Source organism: Brachyistius frenatus, unplaced genomic scaffold, assembly GCF_029030835.1.
Source record: "Brachyistius frenatus isolate BFR_SWC_R1_liver_20210118 unplaced genomic scaffold, ASM2903083v1 Contig_114, whole genome shotgun sequence".
NCBI classification, from domain to species: Eukaryota; Metazoa; Chordata; class Actinopteri; family Embiotocidae; genus Brachyistius; species Brachyistius frenatus.
In genome coordinates this window covers 675056-700268 of record NW_027210713.1, presented here as the reverse complement: position 1 = coordinate 700268, position 25213 = coordinate 675056, and the positions used below count along the sequence as shown (strand labels likewise).

At 42.5% G+C, this 25213-nt stretch overlaps 1 protein-coding gene across 8 annotated transcripts; it reads right to left on the bottom strand.

Annotated features, from left to right (window-relative positions):
• Positions 1-1220: 1220 nt before the first annotated feature.
• On the bottom strand, positions 1221-22191 carry picalmb (phosphatidylinositol binding clathrin assembly protein b). 8 transcript variants are annotated; one of them, XM_069712996.1, is made up of 24 exons: positions 21606-22190; positions 16144-16286; positions 15509-15584; positions 15314-15416; positions 14942-15035; positions 14672-14783; positions 14458-14564; positions 14338-14379; positions 12884-12895; positions 12286-12371; positions 12042-12165; positions 11803-11936; positions 11226-11326; positions 10931-11083; positions 10487-10570; positions 9018-9110; positions 8709-8822; positions 7059-7175; positions 6936-6966; positions 6759-6858; positions 5679-5738; positions 5089-5193; positions 4591-4696; positions 1221-2656 (listed from the first exon to the last, which is right to left on the bottom strand). In XM_069712996.1, the coding sequence occupies exons 1-23, from the start codon at positions 21733-21735 to the stop codon at positions 4604-4606; spliced, it is 2214 nt and encodes a 737-aa protein (XP_069569097.1). In that variant the 5' UTR covers positions 21736-22190; the 3' UTR covers positions 1221-2656; positions 4591-4603. The 8 variants fall into 8 exon arrangements, with proteins under 8 accessions (XP_069569097.1, XP_069569098.1, XP_069569103.1 ...); XM_069712997.1 differs by having other exon boundaries at positions 11803-11930; XM_069713002.1 differs by lacking the exon at positions 21606-22190 and adding an exon at positions 21047-21113.
• Positions 22192-25213: the final 3022 nt, after the last annotated feature.

The window sequence follows — 25213 nt, the reverse complement described above, 5'->3', positions numbered from 1 at the left end:
ATCAACAGGCTAAACAGACAGCAGGAGATACTGGGTATTAATAAGGTTGTCTATAGATATCAGTTTCAGAAGGTCTAGACATATACAGGGTCAAAATTGCATCTTTTAAATTTATTTTAATACCTTAAATATTCTTAGTTGCTCAACAACTTTTCCATTTTGCTCCTGAAACTATAAAGAAATTGAGATACACATCATTAAATCCAAAGATCTACCCACTAACATCAGAACAGTTAACTCATTAAACCTCTTTAAGAACTAATGGTAATATCATTTATTTATTATTATTTAATACATTACATTTGCTACTTGTGGTTTTGTATTGAGGGCCTTCATGCGGCTCTCCATTCATAAACTTATTTAAAAAGGTTAGTATTTATTATGTGGAGTTGCTACATGCTGCGTGTTGTTTAATTTTGGGAAATATGAGGATTTATTCTCAGTCACATTTAGTGATTATGAACAAATTTACACATATTATGACCAAAATGAATGTGCCGGGGAATAATTATCAAAATATATCTGTAATAGACTTAATAGAATTAAGGTTTTTAAACTGTAATCCTTGAAGTCTGAGGAAGACGATCTACAAGAGGTGCAAGTAGTCAGTAAACCGATCTGGTCATGTGACATTTCACACCAGTCGAATGCCATTCACACATTTTTACTCAGGACTGTGTTTTCATTCAAAAGTTGGATTTCTCACCCAAAGCCAACAACAAGAGTGTCAGAGCTTCCAGAAACACACAGCGTCATCGTGACCAGCAAGATTGAACGCATTAATCACAGCTCATGTAGAACATGCCATTTCTTTTAGTTTTGTTTCATTGCTTAATTACTTTTTCAGTCTATCTGCTTTATTTTAATTCAGTCTGATGTTGAGCAGCAGTTTGGTCGACTTAAGTTTGGGTATAAATATTGTATACGTGGGTAAGAGTTCAAAGACTGCTCCTGCTGTGCTTTTTTTACAAGAACGTGTGTTCCTCAGGAACGGATGACGATCACGTGACGGACTTTCTGACACCAACTCATTATGGTGATACCTTCCTGCTGCTCCGTGCACGTCACCGGGCTGCGTACCGTTCACGCGCAGCAGGAGCAGTCTCTAAACTTACTCACCCGCCCTTGTATTAATAAACTACGTTTGCCGTATTTTTCCTTGAAATGAGTTCCACAGAAAAGGTGAACTTGCAGTTGAACAAAACAAACACGAACCTCAGTTTGTGGAAGCTGCTCTTTATTTGTAAAAGAAAGAAAAGACTTCAGTCGTCGTCTGCTACACGTTCTAATTACATAAAGAAAATATCTGCGGAGACAAACGCAGAGAAAATCCTGAATCAAACTTAGGTAGAGTCAAATTTGATTGAATTGCTTTCATATTTCATACATCTTTCACTTTAGCACTCGAAGAACAGTCAGTGTTTATGTACACAGAGCGCCGATCAACAGCGCTCCTCCGCTCCACCACCGGGCCCTCGGGATCTTTTATACAATTAATTTACATCAAATCTGCGACCCTCGTCCCGAGGCACACTCCAGCCTCCCACTTCGCCCCTCTCCTCATCCTCCTCCTCCTCCTCTTCCTCTTGCCGAGGAGTGTGGAAAGATGTGTGCAACATGAAGACAACTCGTTCACATTCAGAGTAAAGGCAGCCTTGATTACAGTCAGTGAGTCAACGGCATGCCAAGCTTAAAGCAAATGGAGCCCACCGCCCAGTGTGACGCGTCCGATTCAGTGGATGACGTGTTTCCTTTGCAAAATAAAACCCTAGGCACAGAACCGACTACAGGACTGACTCTAACCCCTGCACTTAAGCACAACGGAGACCGTTAAACTCTTTCATCTAGTAGAAAATCTTCTTAACACAAAACTCGGAGAATATTTAGTGCTCTATCATTCCGCTTAATAGGTGTAATTTATATAATAGCTATTTTTAACTCTACCTCTTAATGATAGTCTGAGATCCTTGTTTTAATGCTGACGCACTCCCACGTGTTCAACGTACTGTAGATTTTACATTATTTTGTTTTTTTTTCCCCCAATCTTAAACCAATAATCATAAATAAATACAAACAACACACGAGGAATGTCTACTGTAAACACGGTAAAAAAGACAAACTAAACAGGTGTAAACGTCATTAGCATCACTACTCAGTGACCGTTAAATAACGGTGGGGGAATGGACGACTGATGATCGGACCAAGAAAGGGATCCTCCTTTTTCCCTCCAAACATCGAGCCTCTACATCCGACCACAGCGTCTCCAAATACATAACATTAAAGTTTCTCAGCACCCCGAACTATCTTCACAGGTCACACTGTCACACGGAGAAGGGATCCTCTGCAGGGGGTTAGACAGCAGCAGCAGCACTCGACGTCTCGGACAGGTTACAGAGTAATGGGGTGGGAGCGAGCGCCAAACCTCATTTGGAGATGGTTACCATGGTTTCTGACAGTCAGCCGCTGCACCGTTGTGTTCTTGACATGTCTTGTGTGGGGGTGGGTTTTTTTTGTTGGTTTTTTTGGGAGGGGGAGGGTGGGCTGTGTGTGAACGTTTCTCTGAAGAGCTTTTTTGGACTGCAACGAGGACAAACGTTTTGCTGCTAAGTGCTTCGTCTTCCGAGAGACACTTCCTGTCAAATTACATGAACTGCATCTGAAAGACAGGCGACGGGACAGAGTCAGAGAGAGGTACCGGGGGGAGGGGCTGTTCGCGAGAGCTCCGCCCCAACGCAGCGTGGTGCGCAGCGACAGCAGCCGTAACGGGGAACGAGTGTTAGGAACGGATAGAGCAGAGTGTAAATCTGACCTAATTGATTATCAGGGTTAAAGGTTACATATAGTAAAGTCTCTTGGTTGTTCAGGTTAAAGTGGCTAAATCTTTAAAACACACGTCGGTTCTCAATTTAAAAGGTCCGATATTTTAGGGTGTTTTCACATTTGGTCTCTTTTTAGCCCTCAAAACAAAGTCGGAGCAATTAGTCAGCATTTTTTGCACAGATGTGAACACTCCAACCAAACCTCGGTTCTCTTTCCAGTCCGCGGTGCGGTTGACTTGAGGCTCGCTCCGCCTTTTGCCATCGTATTTTATCCCTCTAGGATTGCCGTAGAAAGATCGCATGCGCCTGCACTGTTGCTGCATTCAAATGGAGTCGTATTTACCTTGTGCACGAAGAAGAGTCCATATGACCGGCGCCCTCTTGTGGTATTCACGTTGTGGAACACAAAACTTTCTATAAACCTCGAGTTGTGACGTGTTTGCTAACGTTTACAAAAATGTCAGAGGTCATGGAAGTAAATTTTCCGTTGGATGTTCAGCTAATATGTTGTCATTTTAGTCATGTAGAGTTTGTCTTCATAACTTAGATAATATCCTACGTCTGAGGAAAATGTTGATCTTCCAACGGCCTCATCTTTTCCCTCTGTGTCTTTGAATTTCCTGCATTACGTTACCCTCCTGTTAGCTTGATAAACTGCTAGCCTCTGTGGCTTCTAGACGCCATCCACGTTGGTGTTGTTTGAAATATTTGTACAAAAAATGTTGAGAATTTTCTTGGAGAACATTATTCTACCTTTGGGAAGAACCTCTCAAGTTGTACTTTACATGTATATCTGTCCAAACCCATATAGATATTGAACTCTAAGTGAGCTTGACCTTTGACCTTTAAATCACAAAATCAAATCAGGTCATCATTGGTACCACGTGAATGTTTTTGCCAAATTTGAACAAATTGGCATTCTTGACATTTTGCATTGAGAAGAATGGGACGGACAGATGAGGACAATGTGAGGTCACAGAGACTTTGAACTTTGACCTTCAAATTTCATGCAGCCGTTCCCGAGATATACTTTTCATGTGAATGTGTTGAATTAAGGTCACAGTGATTTTGTCCTTTGCCCCCCAAACTCTTATCAGATCATCGTTGGCACGAAGTGAATGTTTTTGTCAAGTTTGACCCAATTCAAGAGGACTTAGGTCCCGTCAAGGGCTGAAGTGGACCAGAAAGAGAAGCCAGTCTCTTTTCTGTCGGACCACATGTGAAAACACCTTACGGACTCGACACTACAATACAAGAACAATTCTGTTCATCATTTTCTTTCAACATGCATCGTTAGGAGCATGAAGACTTTTGCAGAGACGATGTTTTCTGCCAAATCACAGATCTAACACTAATCTAATTAGGCAGCTAGCTACAGCAGATAACACATTTATTTCAGACAGTTAAAGATGAACAATTTAGTGAGGAAAAATAAGAAATTAGTCAGAATTTTGATGTTAAAAGTGCTGCGGTCATTAACAATAACTCGGGAGGGGCAGAGCTTAGCGAACAGGAAGTTATTTACATTCATCAGCAGCTACGAGGTTTAGAGACAACGGGTTGGAGCAATGTGTGATGGCAGAGGAAGAACGAAGGGTCGGAGGGAGGCTAAATCTGTCAAAACAGGCAAGCAGTCAGTAAAAGCTCCAGATAAAACTGAGGAAGACAGAATAAAACATGAAGAAGACATCCAGTGTGCAAAGATGAAACAGAAAGAAAATGGGACATGCGACGCATGCAGGTTCATCCGCAAGCAAAGAGCATGATGTACCTAAAGAGATGCTCTACAAGAAATCCTTGAGAGAGAGGTGTGCAAACGGGTCCTGTCCAGGGGCTCGGAGAGGACTCTGGCTGGAAGGACTAGAGGCTGCAGAGGGCTATTTCAGGAAGAAATACAGGAAGTAGGAGGACCAGAGGAGAAGTCAGAGTCAGCACGGAGACTGGAGGAGGGATGAGATTAGTCTGGAGAGGCTGTGATGTGTGAGAGACGGGTTAATCCAAAAAAAAAAAAAAAAAAAAAAAAAAAAAAGAATCACAGGGAGTCAAAATCAACGGAGATGATTCACAGTTTTGTTCCCTTTCAGCTCCGCAGAGTGAAGGACTCATTGTTCAAACTGTCATCATCTTCGGTGGTATCCACGCCGACCACAAAGCTCGCACACTGACTAACTACGGTGCACGTCACAGCACGATGGACACACCTCTCTACTCAGCCTGATCACTGTGTGCATAGATCGAGTGGGCAGCGGTCGGGCTGCTGGGGACCCACCTGAGCGCTGGACACCGAGCCGAAGGGGTTGGGAGGCCTCATGACGGGCTGGGAGTACATCATGGTGGGCGGGTTCATCATCCCCAACGAGCCCATCGGTGGAGGCTGCAGAGAACGGAGAAGTAAAACAATCGCACCTGAAGGTTCTTTCTGTTGGTTTATTTAAGGATGAAGCTGATTTTTCCTGCAACTGCGATAACATCAGTGCACCAGACTCAAAGAGGCTTTTTATTCATATGAACTTTAGCTGCACACCAGATTATTCGACTGTATAAGTAAATATGACACGAGTACAAATAATCTGCTTAAACTCTGTAATGTGAAATTAGACAAAATAATGAAAAACATCGTTTCTTATTTGGATTTACCAAGAAGAATCAAGAAGTAGAATGACCTCGCCTGCCAGTGAAATACGATTAATATTTATGAGCTGAATGTGCTTTAAATAAAAACTATCGAGAGTTCTTCGGCCTTCATTTTATTTATAAAACTTGAGAGATTGTTCACAGCAGCAAAAACATCGACTCGCTCGACCTACTTTGAGGAAACAGCTTTAATCTTCTGGATGATGAGGCATATCGAACACTCACCATGCCGTATCCCATCATGCCTGTGGGTGTGGTGGCGGGGAAGGCCATGATAGACGGAGGCTGAGGAGACACCAACAGGACGAGGAAGAATTTATAACAACAACAACAACAAAACAATGTAACGTTACAAAGAACAGCTGCAGTTATAGAGACTCATGGTAAACAACGTGTGTGTGTAAAACGCTTATAGTTTTGAGACATGGCCTATTTTATCATTATTTGTCTTCATTAAAATGTTCCAAAGCTGCATTTATTAAAATGTATCTAAAATAAAAACCATCACTGAGGTCTGTTTTATTTGGTAGCTTTAACCTCAAAAGGTACAAATGAAGAAGGCATGTTGGGAAATGACCTTTGTCCAATGACCTTTCTCCCTGTCATCTGTGATAACTTGCGTAGCAAGTTTGCAGCATAAATGTGTGTGTTTGCGTGTGTGTGTGCTGGATCGTGCGTGTGTGTGTTGGAGTGTGTGTGTGCTGGAGCGTGTGTGCGTGTGCTGGAGCGTGTGCTGGAGCGTGTACTGGTGTTAGCTGTGATGGGATAGTTGCTCGAAAAATATTTGAAGAATCATGGCTGTGTTCCAAATGACGTTCTTCCCTTTATATAGCGTCCATTTCCAGTTATTTATTTTTTTATTTCTAGTTGTGATCTCTGCTGTCTAAATACTCCCACAGCCTGTGAAGCTCAAGGGATTATGGGATATGATGTCCCCTAAAGACTCCCGAGCGACATAAATATTAAATAAACAAAGATAATATAAAGTAGTTAAGCTCCCATCGTTATCCAACACAAACTTCACCACATACTGTTGAAAACTGCTCTGTTCCCAGGTTTTAGTTACGAGTTATAAATGTCATTTTAAATGAGATTTTAATATTTCTATTTGTAATCTTTTAATTATTTGTAGTTCCTGGTTCTTTGTTTTTACTATACATTTTATTGCAAAGCACTTTGTAGCCTTGTTTTTGAAAGATAATAATTAAATAAAGTTTATCATTATTATTATTAGCCAGTAAAATAAGAGAGGAATAGAGCAGAAGTAGATATCTGGAGTACTACAGTGAAAGCTCTGTGTGTCACCATGGAGACGGGGTTCCAGGTCGTGGTCGGCGCCGCCTTGGGCTGCCAGTTGGTGCCGCCGGTCATCCTCTTCTCCCCCGGCTGGCTCCAGTGGATGTCACTGCAGATTAAAGACAGCGGATGTTAGCACCAGCTCGTGACTGCCCCGAGAGCACGGAGCAACGAGACGCCACTTACTTCTTCATCGTGCCGTTTCCAATGCCGAGATCTGAAAGGGAAAACCAACGAGCATGAAGTTAGTCTGCAATTAATGGACGAGCGCTTTAATTAGTGAGGATGAAAGCAGAGCGGCGCACTCACTGCCGACAAGGTTGGCCAGGGAGGAGTCAAGGTCGTCCGACACCAGCTTCTCTGGCTGCTGATTGGACGGCTGGCTGGAGCCGGCGAGAGTTGGTTTGAGGATGCCCCCGGTAATATCTGACAAGCCAAACATGTTGTTATACACAAATATGAATGTTAATAAGAAAGTATTGTCAATAAAACTAAATGCTAGACAGTTTTATTTTATTACTTTTATTATTCAGGAATTTTTTTCTTTTATGAGGAAACTGACAGCAGAGACATGACAGGAAATGAGTGAGACACATGGAGGACAAAGAGGGCTGAGGCCAGATGAGTTCCGGCGGATTCTGTCGTGGTCATAAGAACTGTAAATGCACATCAGTGCTGTGATCAGAACTGTTGTAATCAAAAACGCAAAAAATTAAATGGTCTCATATTCATTGTCTAAAACTTATTTTTCAATTAATAACAAAAGAAATCTGTGAGTTGGGGGAGATAATTCAACTCCAACGCAGGTTTCTCTGTTTGCTTCTTTTAGAGCATAAAATTATTGGATTTTCTTATATTCATACTCTTATCCAAAGAAATTGATAAAGTGCATTTAAACTTTTAGAGCAAGACGGCATCAAAAATTTGAGGTACAACATCTAAAAGCCTTTTGAGAGAGCAGCGGTGCTATAGATTTCTTTTTTTGGTCACTTCAGTGGAACAAGATCCCATTGAAATATCATCACTTTTAGTTCGTTACACAAACCTGTTAGCAAACAGTTATTTTAAATATTTATGAGAAAAAAATTAGGCCTAATATCTAATTAATGATGGAATTATTTTCAGATGGACCGCAAGAAAACTAATAAGAGGAGTGACTTTAGCTAACAATACGATAAAAACCTGTGGAAAAAAACACATTGACTTAGTATTTGATGAAAGAATTTGAATGGGAGTCTATGGAGCCAGAGCCTTTCTGTAGCCAACCTCTATAGGCCCTCGGTGGTATTGCAGCCTGAGGCACTTCCGCATTGACCACACTTGTCAGATCCTGAAGCTACGAACACTTTTGCTTTTCACAGCGTTTTCTAAATGTAGCCTCGAATTACTTGGTTTCAATGTTAAAACGCCTAATTTCACTGTTTCAAACTCATTTTGGGCCACATGCCTGTCTGAGTTCGCTGCAGTAACTGGAGGCTTTTAGCGAACATCAGTAAATTGTAGTAACACAAAACATGAATTTAATTATATTGGTATAGAAAAAAAAAAGTATTGTTTAGGAACTGGTACCCAAGTGAAAGTATATATATAGGAACATACTTGAACAATACTAATCCCTAATCAAGACTTTTCAGTTATTTCTTCAGTCGACTCCTACCAGTGTCGACTTGTTGAGGGTTTTCCTGAAGAATCACAAAATAATATGTTGAAAGATCAGTGGACCATCTCGGCTATGAGAGTTTCTCTTCCTTTTCCCTTCAAACTTGTGTTTGAATTTCTTCATACGAGTGATTTCTGTTTGATTGAGTTTTGTGCCAAAAACAACGTGGGGCTTTGTGCAAGACTGACCTGTTATTCATCAGCTACAAACTACAATTACGCTCGTCCACCGCACCAAAAGACAGAAACCCATTGCCCAGCTACTGCATGTCCACTTGTATGTGAATGTGAAATCCTCACCGTCAGGGTTGAGGCTGCTACTGCTGCCTGCGGCTTTGGCTCCAAAAACCGACTCAAAGTCCACTTGGAGTCCCGCCGCCGACTGCTGAGGAGGAGCCTGTGGCGTCGAGTATCCTTCAGAGGGAGACGAAGAAGAAGAAGGCAGCTGCAGTTACAACATGTGAAGACGCTCTGACAGCTTTTTCTGCATCAACAGTGTCCGAGCACAGATCACAAGATACTTGAGCAGAGAGCAGAACGCCACAGTTTTCATCTACAGAGCAGAGAACGAGCGTCGACCTGCTGCTGAATGAGCCTTCGGTACTCTACCTCTGAATAGACCTGCTACAGTAGAGGGCTCAGTGGGGAAGGGAGCCTGATGTGGGAGGTGCTGGGCAACGGACGCTGGACCACAGAAGGAGTCTGACACGCCGCAGGAAGAGGAAGACAAAGACAAAGAAGAGACAGAGAGGAAGAGAGAAGAGGCGTTTCAAGGTCAGACCAGAGAGACAGATGACAGCAGGAAGAAAACAGCTGACGTGCAACATCTTTAACAATGTAACATATGTTTTGAAGACAAATTTTAAGATTTGTAGGAGAATAAAATAGTGCAAAACAGGAGTGTAGCAACCAAGAGGGAGGGATTAAAGGAATAGTTTGACATTTTAGGAGAATAATTATATTTTTGTTGTTGTTATTTGATCAGATCGACGCCGGACTCGGCCGGTTAGCTTATCTTAACATAAAGACTCGAAAAAGGTGGAAACGGCGAGCCTGGCTCTGTCATAAGGTCACAAAATACACCAGTAAATCTCAGTATGGCAGAGGAGCAACATTAACTGCTTCTGCAAGATTTTATTGGCCGTTCGAAAACAAGATCTTCATCTTTAAAAATCACTATTTTGATTGCGTATATGACAATTGAGTAGTATCAATCTTTTAGACTACAACCCTGTTTCCCAAAAAGTTGGGACGCTGTGAAAAATGTAAATAAAAACAAAATGCAATGACTTACAAATCATGGACCAACAGTCCACCCTGAGAGAGACGTTGTCTGGATGGCAGCATATGTTGCTCCAAAACCTGAATATATCATTCAGCATTAAAGTTTCTTCCCAGATGTACAAGCTATCCACACCAGGTTTTCATTGAAATCTTTGAATCTTTTAACAATACTGTGAACCATAGACGATGAAATCCCCAAATTCTTTGCAATTTTACTTTGAGGAACATTATTCTTAGATTGTTGCACTATTTTCCCACACAGTCTTTCACAGAGTGGTGAACTTCTCCCCATCTTCACTGCTGAGTCTCTGCCTCTCTGAAATGCTCTTTTTATACCCAATAATATTTTCTGATCTGTTGCAAGATTTTTGACCAGGTGTTGTTGTTGTTTTTCTATTATTACACTACTTTCCAAGTCTTTTGTTCAGCCTGTCCCAACTTATTTGAAATGTACTGCTGCCATTAAATTCAAAATGAGCAGATATTTTGTATAAAACAATGGAATGTCTCAGTTTCAACATCTGATATGTTGTCTTTGGTTTATTTTCTATTAAATATTGGTTTAAATGATTTGCAAATCATCACATTCTGTTTTAATTTACATTTTACACAACGTCCCAACTTTTGGTAAGAAAATTTTAAGTATGTCCAAAATAATGTCAAACTCCTCCTTTAATACTACTTTATGTCTACATTTCTACCATATGTATAACAAATAATGGCTCAGGGGGGTTTTGCACAGGATCCTATGTTTGCCAGGAAACATAGGCTGAGATGGTGAGCCATCATAGTACCTGAGATGGAGTGTTCTATCCGCACTGTGCGTTTGTAATTGGTTGAAACGGATGAGTTTGTGTCAATAAAGGGATTGTAACGATCTGGAGAATCAAACATAGTGTTGGTAAAAGAAGAACAGGTTTAAACTTAAGAGCTCTACGGCATCTTTGCACCACAATGCAACACCAAACTGTTCATAAAATGAGGATGAACTGTATTGGTAGAGAAAAACGGGCCTCTACAGCGACACATGGAGGCTCCTGGTTGATACACGAGAGGCGAAAAAAAAAAACAGTCTGAGCTTGGCGTGAACAGCAACGACAAGGGAAGATCATTTAAACATTTGCACAGTGAAATAATCAACATTGAAAGTACAGAGAACATGCTCATGGTTCTAAGTAACTACAGAGAAATGAACAAGAGCGACGAGACTTTTGAGGAGAAACAAAATGAGTCGTTACCACCAAACATTTCATGACCAGATGTCCTAGAGGAAAAGCTAACACCGTCTGAAGACACGACAGGTAAGTGAGTGGCATCAACAACGAGTTTTGAGAGGAAAGGGTTAAGGTTTGGCATGGAATCATCTCCAGCTTCAGCAGAGGTGAAAGGATCTACGCAGGCAGAAAGAGACAGAGAACAGGAAAAGACAGAAGAGGAGAGGAAGAGGTAGACTGTCAGAATCAGACAACAACCAGAGAAGGAAGCATGCAGAACCAAAGTCCAGAAACACACGTTGATGAGGCAGCGGTTTACCTGCCCAGGCTGTCGCCACCGGAAGCCCCGTGGAGCCTGACTGCATGGAGGGCTGGAAAGTTGACTGCAGGTCAAAAAGGTCGCTCTCCATCTTCACCGCACTGCAGGCGGGGGAAGAAAAAAAAACACAGCAGCCTTTGAAAATCTTCTTCTAGTCTAAATCAGTCTTACAACATTTGGTTAAGTAGCTTTACAATCAAAATGTTCACAGACTGCTCCGTTAGAGGACTAAGAAACAGTCGCCAGATAAACTCAGAAACAGGATTGGGGACAGGAAAGTATTATCAAATATTTGAATAGTCGTTCAAATATTTTTTTTAAGTCGATTACGCGACTGTTGTTCTTCCTAATTTTCCCAGCGCCTGGTTGTAATACATTACTCCCGTTAGACGGTGGCAGTAATGTACCTGGAAGTCAAAACTATTCGATTAATAATAGATTAGTTCCAAGCTAAATTTCTAACAGTATTTTTGCTTGAAATGCCCGTCCCTAAACAGGATATAAAATAGGAGAGGAAGATCCCACAGCAGTATTCTTCACTTTTTTTCTCAAACTAATCTGTAGATGTGAGCAGTACCCGTTAGAGCAGCTGGGTGTAGAGAAGAGGTCGATGGCTGGTGCTGTGCTGATAGTGCCCCCGGTGGTGGAGATCGGTGACGTATCGGTGGTGGCGAAAGACGGCTTCTTGGACAGCTCTTTGAGTCGCTGTTCCTGAGTGAAGTGAGGGAGTCCAGCTCAGACACAGAGGCAACAGAAACACTGCCAAGATGTTCATTCAACCACGTGTTAAATCCATTTTTCAAACAGCTGGCTGACCTTGAGAGCTTTGAGTCGGGCCTGTTCCTCTTCGAGAGCTGCCTGCTTCTCCCGCTCATCCACTTTCGTGAAAGACATCCCCGTGCTGGCCAGCGATGACACCGCGTTGGATAGAGTGCTCGCCCTGCAGGGAAGCGACAGATTCACACCAGATGCAGCACAGATCAGTCGGCGTTACTGATCTAATACAGATGGCAGGGCAGTCTGATATTGAAGTGACAGAGTAAAGGGAGGATGAACGTACCTGCTGGCTGCAGTCGAGTCCTTGACCTTCTTGCCCTCTAAAGAGGCCAAGTGTTGCTCCAGAGCTTCGAGGAGGCTGCTGGGAGCCTGTCGTGACAGAAAACACACAGTCAGCGACTTCCTGACACACAGAAAATGTAGTCTGTGTGGACATGAAGACCATAACGGACAGTGGTGGGAAACCAAGGTGGAGAAGCCAATTCATATCTTTGATTGAGAGGTTTTCAGTTCCCCACCACTGATCGATGACTGCAGTCCAACTACAATAAATATACTTCGGATGAGAGAAACATCTGTGTGGGATGACGTACTGCACCACAGCACTTTCAACAACCCGGGCGTTGTTGAACTGGCCGTGTCTAAGCACAACAGGGGCAGCCATGTCACAGGAGATGAGCTACGCTGGTTCACACCTCAAAGAAACACGACTAACCAACCAACCAACCAACCAGAGTGAACAGGATTTACCACAGCGAGTGTTTTTTCCTTCAGCTGTGTTTCACCACGATGTGGGAGACAGAGTAGGAGCAGCGGCATGCAAAGAGACAACACTGAGGCAAGTCACGGACATAGAAGAAGAGTGAAATGATAGTACTTACACAAACTGTGAACTAAAGTGGAAAGATAAGGGGAAAATACAGAATATAAAGGTGGTGACAGTCAGAGGGAAATGCACTTTAGCTGCAGCTCTTCAGGGTGAAATATTTAGGTATAATTGGGCGAGCACAAGAGTGTGCAGTTAATTTCTTAATTAGGAGAACATGTAACTGTCACTGTGCAGATTCACTCAGTGGATTTCAACTACAGTGTGGACTTGACACCTTTATTTACTGTTGAAAGACTTAGAAGAAGAAAGTAGGGCTGGGTATCGTTCAAAAGTTCTCAATATCGTTTTTTAGACAATATTTGTATCCATATCTGTAGTCTTAATGCAGTTTAGAGGGGGAGAGTGTAACTCAGGTTGTTTTCTGTAGCTGCGATTCCCACGTCCCCTAAACACCTCAAATGTAAGCTGTTGCTAGACGCTACAATTTCCTGATATCCCAAAGTGTCACACAAGCAGGCTATCAGTAGATGTTACAATTTCCGAATGTCTCAAACACCTCGCACGCAGGATATCACTCGACGCTACAATTTACAGATGTCTCCTAAATGGCTCACACAAAGGTTATCACGAGATGCTACAATTTCCTGATGCCCCATAAATGCCTCACACAACAGACAGACAATTTACAGTCGTATCATTAATGCCTCAAATGCCAGCTATTGTTAGACACTACAAATTCCAGATGCCTCAAACGCCTCACATCCATATAATTGCTAGAAGTTGCAATTTACAAACATCACAAACACCTCAAATGCAAGCCATTGCAAGGTGGTACAATTTCCAGATGCCTCATTAAAGCCACACAAACAGGCTATCACTAGAAAGTACAATTTAGAGATGCCTACTGTACACCTCACGTCCAAGTTATCACTAGATGCTACAATTTACTGATGTCTCCTAAACACCTCATGTCAAAGTTACTGCTAGACACTACACGTTACAGATGTCCAGTAAAAGCTTCACACGAAGGCTATTGCTAGATGCTACAATTTACAGATGTCCCATAAATATCTCACGCAGGCTACTGGAAGACGCTACAGTTCACATATGTCCCCTGAACGCCTCACACAACGCAAGCTATAACTAGACGATGCTACTGGGACATTTTTCAATGCTCGTAATTCAGACTGACCATAAAAGCCACAAAGTTCAGTACCCAGCCCTAGAAAAAGGTCAAGGTCAGAAGAAAAGGAGGAGAAGCAGAAGCAGAAGAAGAAGAAAAAGGACAAGAACAAGAAACAGGGAAGACGACCGCCTTTTCTGGCAAACATGCACCCGAGAAAGAAAACATGCAAAGTGTCTTGTTTTTGAAGAACATCTGTGTCGGGGAGTTTTAAACTGTCGTCGGACAGACAGAGGGCTGATGAAAAAAGAGCAGTCAGAGCTGGAAATAAGAGAAATCAAAGCAGGACTTCCTGTTTAGAGCGTTCTCAGATCGATGCTCACCTGTGAAAGGTCGGGAATGTCTCCTCGATCGATGCCCACCTGCTGTTAGAAAGAAGACGAAGTTACACCGGCTTCTCTGCAGCGATGACACACATCTCTGAAGGTGTATCTGCAACTTACCTCTGCTACTTTGAGGAATTCTGATATCCGGGTCATCCGGGTGAGAAACTTCTTGTAGATGTCCAGACCTTCTTTACACTGAGTCTTCTTCATGTCAAAGTATTTCTCTGTTTCGTTAAAAAGATAAATAATTTATTTGGAACCACAAACACAGAGACAACATAAACCAAAGACAGAGAGAAAGGTTTGTGAACGTGGTCCTTGAAGGTCTCACCCAGCAGGTTGATAATGCCTTCATTATACGCTGCAAAGAGCCGGATGGAGTCTTTGAAGAGGAGCATGAAGGCTGCATTGATGACTCCATTAGTCAGCTCGTTGGCGTTGACCTGAGGGGAAGCAATCAGCCCCGACACTTATCTTACAGAAGGGTTGTTGGCACACAAAAACAAAATATCTGCGCACGTGAATTATTTCCGAGCTGCAGTCGAACAGGTGTTTATTACACGAGCTGCAGAGCCGACGGGAGGCGTCACCTTAAACTCACATTGAAATCGAGAAGGGCGTCCATCTGGTTCTGAATGATGGGGATGGTCTTGAGCAGCTTCTCTGTATTCATGGTCCTCATTACGCCGTCCACTCTGTGTGGACACATGCAGGGTCGGAGCCGGAGAGGAAAAGAGAAGCAAACAGACTGATTGAAGGGCTGCAAGTAATTATTTTAATTAATCTAACAGTTGGGTTTCAAAATGTCAGAAAAAAAGTGGATAAATGCCAAAATAAAATTTCCCGCAGCCCAAGGTGACATCTTTAAATGTCATGTTTTGTGTGGCCAACAGTCTGAAGCTCAAAGTTACTCAGTTTACAGTCATTCATGGGGAAGAAGCCCCCAAATGGAGCACAACACAGTGAAACGTACCCGCGTTTGACTTTTGTGAAGTCGAAGGCGACCTGTCTGTACGACACAGCTTTCTCGTTCAGGTATCGACTATACCTCCTGATAAACGTAGACATGTCATAGCCTGGAACGACAAACAGCAGGTGGAAAATTAGCTTTGAATTTATTTATTTTTTTAGATGAGATTAAATAGATTAAAAGTTTAAAAAAAATTACCTTGTAACCCACTTTTATCCAAAAAGTTACTGAGGTTGAAAAGTGTGTTCCTTGAAGCCAAGTACTGGACAAAACGCTGTGCGAGAAGAAACATGGTTTAAGGCAGCGAAGTTTGAATCAATGAAATACTAAAACAGTGAGCTGTAACGTGACGTCACGTTTACTGCAGGGCTGCACAATTAATCAAGATTAATTAAAATCAAGATCTCGTTTCTAAATGCCAACAATTCTGCTACATTTTCATTCGGGACATCAGCTGCATCAAAACAAGCGCTCCTCTGCAGCGTTTACATCACGTGATGCAGAGGAGCAGAAACCAGCAAAAATAAACCCAATAAACTCCTTGTTGAGAGTTTGTGTTTGATAAAAGAAGAGCGAATACTGAAATTAATTTTTGATGTTCAGTTTTAGATTCATGAAGCTTCTGCATTTAAAACAGGAGCGTTTCCTTTCTGGTGTCAAAGTTCTGCCCGCCCGCTGAGAACTGCATGCAGCTCGCAGCATCAGGTAAATGAAACTAAACTTTTATAGTGAAGAAATAAGTTGTGCTTCTCATTTCATTCTGAACCCTGCGGCCCGAGTTCACAGTGCTGTTGAGGCTCCGGGTGTAAACGGGTCCGGCTGCAGCGTCTCACCTCGTTGCCGTACACCATGAGGTGGTGCGTGGTGATGAGGGATTTGAACACCACCACCCAGCTGGTGTTGGTGGTCCTCTCGAACAACGAGTCGGCCAGTTGGGGAATGTTCACGTTCATCTCGTTGGTGCAGTGGATCAAATCTAAAACCAGGAGATAGTTCATGAGATCAGAAAGAATTTCTAATGAATCGTTGTCTCCTGCTGTGAACTACGCTTTATTCTGCAAATACGGTCAACGGTGCAGAAACAAAACACGTGCAAGGACTCAATACTGTATTCTTATTTTTTATGAAGGTGCATCTCTCCCGTTCGGCACCGGGACCGTCATATCAGAGAATCAAACGTTGTGAAAGACTCTCAGTGTTTCAGGCTTCTTCTGTCTGCAGCGCTGTGGAACAAACACCCCCTCACTGTCAGAACAGCTGAGTCAGTGCTTCAGTTTAAACAGCTATAAAAAATAAATAATTAAAAAACACCTGCACAGACCGGCACGGCTATAGTGTTTTATAATGCATTTCTCTAGCTCTCTGTGTATGATTTTAATATTAAGTGTAACTGGTTTTTAAACAGACGACGTAGACATGAAAACAGAGTTAAAGAGCTGTTACAAAAAAACAAAAAAAATGAATCGGCAAATATTCTGAAAAAAGTGGTGTTTGAAATTTTTTTCGGGTGTGTGGTTTTATAATTTATAGTCAAAACCATTAATCAGCTGATCAAACCAAAGGATGACAGATTGACAGCAGAAACGGCTGCGTTCCTCCACAGCACACCCGTGTTCTTACAAAGCAGTTATTCGATTGAAAAGAGTGAAATGTGGCAACAGTTCGTTAGCTGCGACTGTTTTCTACCCAATATTTGCACGACGAACAGTAAATCACGGCGCAATCAGAAGCTGAACCCGATCGTGTTCATTAGAATTGTTAATGACGACTAAATATCCTTCCAAACGGGTCTGAGTCAAAGTGCAGGAATTCAAATGTGAACCACATGTTCTGTCCCACTTCCTGCGCTCGCGTGTTGGTCCTGCAGCCGAGTGGCGGCTGAGCGATGCCGACGACCCTGCCGTTCACAGCGCTGATCAGACTGACGGGGTAATTGGGTCTCCCTTTCTGTCCTATATTTGACTTCTCAAAAGGCGGGGGACTCTTAAGTAGGACAGGATAACCTTCCAGAGAAGCAGCGGTTAGCATGGGTGGCTGAACTGCCCGGAGATGACGGCGACGGAGAGGAGGAGGAGGAGGAAGAGGCACTGACAGCATCGTCATGTTGTAATCAGCCCGCTAAATATCCACGGCCGTTGACATTTCTAACTGAATTAACTCACGAGACGCGCATGCATTCGTGCAGCAGTCATGACTGTGTGATGCCGTCAAACTGGGAGCTGCATTTATAAATAAATTCTCTTTAAAGCTGCATTAAAGGGCTGAAATCTATCTACATGGCAATCAATCAATTCAGGACGTCAGTGCAAACATGTTGAAGATGTGCATTTATTTACTTGTTGGAATATTTTATAGTTATATAATAATATTCTGATAGTGATTTGTTAAAAAACACAAACACGATTTAATGATTAAAGGGTCACAATAAATACTGTTATTGAGTATCTTCATAATATTGATTTATCTCCGTGCGGCACTGATCGTGTGCAGGGCTCTGTCAAACTGTCTGACAACCATTGAATATCAATATATCAATATTTTTTGATCATTTTGAGGTCACATTCTTCTCTTAATGCATGTTTCCAAAAGATGTTTAACATTTGAAGTTGTTGCTTTTTCTAAATGTACAAAGAGATTTTTGCAGTAGAGTTGGGGATATAAATCAGTCTAACAAAATATTGTGATATTTAGTGTATCGATGCACGGATGCCAAATATCAACATTTTATTCCATAAATGAACAAATGTGGCAGGTGCGTGAGGCTGGGTATCGTTATAAAATCCTACTGGTTTTTTTGGATTTGAAACAAATTTAATTAAATCCAAAAAAAAAATTAAGAAGAAAATGAGAAAAATCTCTCATTTTCATGCACTTTAGACGGGGAGAGCGTAACCCAGGTTGTTTTTCTGTGACTTCACTTTACGGACATCACCTGAACGCCTCACATGCAGGCTGTCAGTAGACCAGTCAGCCTCCAGTTACTGCAGTGAACGCAGCTCAGAGCTGAAATCAGGGAGGCCGACCAGACGAACGCTCACTGCTTCAGTTGTCTTCGCTGTGATTACAGTCTGGAAACCGTGTTCACGTGAAGGTTCGCTGAGCCGCTCTGAGACGGACCAATCGGCGACCAGTGTCGGTGGCTCAACGCGACGACGTTGAAGTCGAGTGTTTTTTTCTAAATGTAGATGCAGCGGAGTTTCAGTGCATAACGATTGGTTAAAGCTGCTCCCAACATTTTCATAATTAACCCGAGATCTACGTCCAGCAGGTAAGCAACTGTAACCGTTTCCCTCTGCAGCAAACACAGACTGATATATTAACACAGTGAAAATATTTCACTAATGGCTAATTTAGCTCGCAACACAGACTACATGCTAATCACTCATAGAAAAGACAACAAGGTTACATAACTACAGCTGCAGAAGTCTTTGTCCATGTCTAGGTATACATGCATTGATATCAAAAATACAATGATTAACTAATATAGAGAAATGTGTGCAGTGTTATAAACATGACCTAATGCTTTCATGTACATGTTGAACTGGGAAGAACGCAAGGGCAGTCATTGCCTGGAGTTCGCCACTAAAGTGATTTAAAGGTAGCATCAAAACACCCATATACACCTATGGATGTATTATCAGCTGTGTTACAGAATGTCAGATTTACCCGAGTCCCAAGGGGAGTGAGTGTATCTACCTGGTGTAAGAGTGGGTTAATGATGAGATTTACTGCTGCGTAAATGTGGGAGAAGTTTTAAAATAAAAACATGTTGGATGGAGGCGAGGTATTCAATATTTGGTACTGACTGCATTTTATTTATACTAGATGCCATCGAAGCAGCTCGATCGGTGCCGTGAACGAATCACAGTTTGGCCCTCAGGTGCATCAAACTTTCATGACAGCGTCAGCGTCACAATCTCATTGTACTGCTTAAAAGATGGCTGAAGTGAGATGACCTGTCAGATGTCGACCACAGACTAAATATAAAAGTGTTCGTAGCTTCCGGGTTGGAAAAATGAGGCCGACGCTGAAGTGCCTTAAGCTGCAATACCACCGAGTGCCACTAGAGGTTGTCCCCAAAAAGCCTCTGTCTCCATAGACTCCCATTCAGCTTCTCTCATCAAATACAAAGTCAATAAAATGTGTCCAGCAGTTATCTCGGTGTTGTTAGCTAAAGTCAATCCTTTTTATTAGTTTTCTGGTGGTCCATCTGAAAATAATCCCTCATTAATTATATATTAGGCCTCAAAAAGCTGTATGTTTTGGGGGCGTGTCTGTTTGATTGACAGGTTACAGCTATCGGTGGGCGGGACGTAGTATTGTCAGATTTCCAATCAGATCAGTCAGAGCCACCGCTTGTTTTGAGACATTTTTTAAATGAAACTGTTAAATTTCTCCGATTCCAGCTTCTTTAATGTGAATATTTTCTGCTTCATGTCATTCTCCCATGAAAATAAACTGAACTCTTTTGGTTCTGGACCGTTGGTCGGGACTTTGATCGACATTATTCACCATTTTCTGACGTTTTAAAGACCAAACAGCTGATTGATTGACCACGATAATAATCGACAGGTCAACTTGCTGTTTTCTAGAGCTGCAAATAATGATTGTTTTCATTATTGATTAACAGTGAGGCGATATAAAAAAAAAAAAGTGTTTTCATGAGCTCCAGCCCTGCTGCAACGATCAATCAATTGATCAGTTAGCCATAATTTTTAATAACTGAAGAACCTTTTTAGTAATTTTTTTAAGCAGAAATTCAAAACATTTACTGGCTGCAGATTCTCAAATGTAATGCTTTTCACAATGGTTGTCCACAATATTCCCCAAAACAAACATCTGATTTCTGTAATGTTCCTTCCACAAGGTCTAAAACAGTCCACACACACTCCTGCTGATGCCGCCGCATCGTCACACAAACTCTTATTTACTGCCGTCCGTCAATCCCATTTTCAAATCACAACACAGGTTATTTCAAGGCACTTAACACAGTAAAGTCCTTTCAACAGAAGTTTACAACGTTATATAGAGAAACCCAACAATACGACAATTCCCACATAAACTCGGAGGAACAAATACTCTCGTATAAGGGAGAAAAACCTCCGGCAGAGGAAAGGAAAAACTCCCCTTTAACAGGAAGAAACCTCTGACAGAACCAGGCTCAGTGGTGGAGAACATCTGCCTCGACCGGTCGGTGGTGAGAGGAGAGCAGAGAGAGAAAAGAACAGCATAGAGATCCAAGACGTCATGTATTTGCATGATAAGATGGTAAACTTGTTAAAATATTTGAGTTTTTTTGGCAGCTACTTTATGACAACTTATGGACAAAACTATAATTGGGGAAAAGAACTGAAGCTGAATTGATGGGTATAAACCAACTGCTGGTTCTTAAAGTTCTAAAAACTAAAAAGACGATTAAAGCCCGTCAGGTGTGTCGGCGTAAACCCTGCCGTGCGCTCCGTGGGTCACGTCAGTCACACCGGACCGCCGGCTGCCGGGCCAACACAGCATCGCTGGGCCAACTTTCGGGGAGCCACAACAGGTGCAGAACCTGCAAACCCAAATCCTCACGGCCAAGTCCAGACCACCACAGCACCGATGCCACGGGCTTGCGGCCTGACACATTTGGACCGGATCAGAAAACCACTTTCATTACTGTCCCTGTGCAGATCGATATGCAGTGAGTCCTCTGCCTGGGAGAGCATCACACCCAGGATTCAGGCTCCTCATGCTTACGTCAGGGTACATGCTGTATGTGGCCCGGTGTCAGTCCCAGTCCGGGAGTCACCTCAGTGGGGCTGAAGCATCAGGGCTCACATCACTCACCAGAGGAACATGTTAAATCAGGGCCTGGGAGTGCCTGGCACTGATGTGCCCTTTTTCAGGGTTTCTAGTAAAAAAAAAAATAAAAAAAATGAGTAAATGAAATGCAGTTTTGTTGCTATGCAAGCTGAACATTCAAGTCAGTGTGAGAAGCAGCAGGACAAGAGACAAACCCAGACAGCTAGAGAGGCTAGTTTATAGAGAGACTATTTTAGCAGCTACTCATGCAAGAGAGAATTAGAGAATTATTAGTAAGCATAAATAAAGGCTGCCACATCTTTACGAGCCTGTTAACCACGTAGAGCTGTGTGTCAACAAGGCCCGTCCTCGTTGTGGGAACAATATAATCTCCCTGACATGGAGCAGCAGTAGCACATAGCCTGTGCTGAGGCTTTGAGGCCTGGTGGCTCCACCACCGCCATGACCGTCTCGGAGGCAGCTTTCAGCCCGGCACCGGGTTAAACATACTCACAGTCCAAGTGCTTCTTCTTCGGGCCCATGATTTCGTGCGTGGTGGCCTTGCATACTGTTTTGGACACGGCGGAGCCCGTCACACTGTGCTGGGCTGCCGTTATCCGGTCCGTAATGCTCTGCCCCGACATCTTCGCTCACTTCAACGCGCAACAAAAGACGTTTTAAAAACGCGAGGCTCGTCTGGGTTCGTCTTTCGGATGGGAGATTTTTCTCTTTACAGATGAAATGAAACCTCCACCTCCTCCGCATGAAGCCTCGCCGGACCTCCCCCCCCCCCTGTCCCACCTTGGTTGAAATAAAAAAAATCCAAACTGGGCTATGGGCTATGTCAGACGCGGAGCAGCCGGGGGAGGGCGGAATAAAGAGGATCTGTCAACAACAACAACAACAATGTTCTGTTGTTTCTGTCTTGTCGGCTCCGTCCGGATTCATTCAGATTTCAGGGATGCCGTGATTGCAGGCTCCACTCGCTGACTCATCCGACCCGGGTCTCTGTGTCGCTCTCATCCCGATGTGGCACACCGGATCCCTGCGTCTCTCCTCCTCCTCCTCCTCCGCCTCCTCCTCCTCCTCCTGCCGCTGCCGCCGCTGCTCGGCTTTAACGCTATGAAAGAGAAAGACCACTGAGGAAGGGGGAAATGGCGGGCCTGCTATCCTCGGCTCGGCTCGGCTCGGCTCTGAGGGTGGGAAAAGGCTGCACACCGCCCTGCAGACTCCGGATCAGATCCTGCGCCGCGGAGTGTCCATCAGCTCCGCTGTGGCGCAGGTGTTCACGGACTGACTGCAGACCAGCTGGAGGCAGAAGTACGGCTGGATCCGGAGGCCTGGATGGGAGGATGAAGCCTGAATCGATTGAGGAGTGGACGCAGAGACAAACTGGCTGCAACAGGCCTGACTCAGTGCAGGAATGAACCGGAACACTGTCTGGATCATTAGTGAGACACTCTGATCAATCAGTGCGATTTAAAGAGGTGGAAAGTACTTTTACTCAAGTACTGTCATGACCATTTTGTATTTTATACAACTTTATACTTGTACTAAACCTCAGAGGCAGATCTTGTACTTGTCACTTCATTAAATTTGTCTGACAGCTTTAGTTACTTTTAAGATTTCACTTTTACGTCCCTTTCCTGTCCAGTGAAAAACACCTATCTTCAAATTTGTTTATTTTGGATTCGATTTTTTTTTTCTGCTAAATTGAAGGATTAAATGTTCCTTTATGTGTCGAGAAAATTCTCCTACTTTTCAAGCACAATCAACATTTTAAAACCCACTTGGATTCCATAATATTAATGCCATGAGGGTACTACTCAAGAAGCCAAGATGATATAGTGCAAGTCAAATGTGTGTATCTGCAGGAGTCAACGTCCTACTAAGAAATCTTATGTATACATTTATATGTCTGTAAAATGGCTCATTATTTTGGTTTTGACAAACGCGCGACTTGGTACTACACACCAGCCCCAGCTGTGAAGACATTGTTGTCTTTTGCAGGTTTTTAATTTATTCTTTAATTTATGTCAAGTTTTGTCTTTTACCTGGATACACAAGTCTGTAATAAATCTTTGATTGATTTGCTGAGAAATGAATTGTTTTCTAAGCTTTTCAAAAATTCAAAGTTTGTACAGAACAGAAACAATACAAAAATGATAAGCTTACAGAAAATAATACATTACTGTGGATTCAACTAAGCAAAAGTTCATAAAGTAGTTAATGTAGTACAGGGCTGTGTTTACCACTGTTTTGCATCACTTCTTTTAAAAACACTCTGTAAACGTTTGGGAACTGAGGTGACTAGTTGCTGGAGTTTTGAAAGTAAAATGTTGTCCCCTTCTTGACTTATACAGGATTTCAGCTGCCGAAGAGTTCAATCTCCTCTATCATATGTTTTGTCTCATGATGAGCCAAATCTAAGTCTAAAAAGTGACTAAAGAAGTGGATTTTGCAACTCTGCAATTTTTAGATTTTTTTTTTTTAAGGTGGACATGGGCGGGACCGAGTCCAGCAGATACAGCTGGATTAAAGAAAAACATGGATATACAGTATTTGAATGTGTGACCTATGGTTCAGGCGTTGACCTTTATTATAGCGCCCCCTAAAGGCTGACATGCATCAAATCTTAAAAAAAAAAAAAAGTTTCGGGGCTCACTATCTTCCATTACAATTTCACCTTTGCATGGCCTACGGTTTAGGTTCCCCAACTGTTTACAGAATAATAATCAGAATAATAATAATAATAAAAATCAGAGGAGAAATAGGTTTCCACCATCGTTGGTGCTGTAACCCCTGAATCAGGTCTGTAACAGTGTTTGTGTGTCTTTACAATTTTTGTTGCACATCTGCATCCTACTGGCGACTTCAGTGTACAGCAAGGTCGATCTCACCTGCAGAACAAAACCTAGTGTTAGTGTTAAAGAACAATTTTAATCCTAAAACCTTTTAGCAATGTTCAGACTGCCAGCCCTAATCAGGTTTTTCTCAAACCCAGATTGTATCCAGATGATTTTCTTAAAGTGTGGACAGTTTCAACCAGGTAATGGGCCGCAGAAAAGGACGGGGATGCAGCTGCAAAGTAAAGTTGTGATTTTCATTTCAAATATTCACATTTTTAAATCAGAGTTTACTTCCTTGACAAGAGCATGTCATTTTTCTTACATGAACACAGATGGATGGAAAGGCATGAAAGTTTATTATTTACTTATCTGCAGGTACTCACGGTAAGACAGGAAAAAGTGAATGGTGCTTTTAATGTGTCTTTTAGGAAGACCATACTACTACTGGGCGGGGCCTCCCTTTGCTCTTAAAACAACCGCAGAATTAAAAAACATAGTTAGGAACAGGTTGAGGCTCCTCTCACCTCTGACAGCCAGCTGTCTGATGCTTCTCCAGCTCCAGAGATGGTACACTTGTAAAGTCCTTCATCGGCTCTAGAAACACTGTGGATGGTCGTGTTTCCCCAAGGAGACGTCATTTTAAAAAACATCTCAGCCATGAGATCAGAGGAGGAGGTGCCCTTGTTTCTACAACGCCGTGTCACAGCTTCTCCCTCCATCGCAGGAAGGACGGGAGTCTCCGGGATCACAGAACCAGCTGAAGGACATACAAAGATGAGAGCATCATTTGGAGGCACGAGTTGCCTGAAACTTAGGACATTAGAGCGTCCTCTATCAGCCAAGATGACAATTCAACTGGAACAAAAAGCAGATTTAAAAATATGTATTAAAAAAATATATATTACTCATGTTCAGGGTGATGTGGGCTAGATTCCTGGTCCAGAAAGACAGACAACTATCCGAATTTACACATAGAGCCAATTTAGAAGTACCAATTAAAAGGAACATGTCTTCCACATCTGCACTGTCTTTGAACTGCTGGCTGTTAGCGGGTATAGATAGATGGATGGATGGATGGGTGGATGGATGGATGGATGGATACTTCATTAGTGTGCAGCTAAAAAACAACAACATTAATTTAATACATCCATTGACTAAAAATATGGTAAAATTGATAATCTGTAAATTAGAAGAACGCAGTACTTTGTATTACAGCTTCTGGTAAACATTTTCAGTAAAATGGTAACAGGTTTACATAGCATTTTTTTTGTCC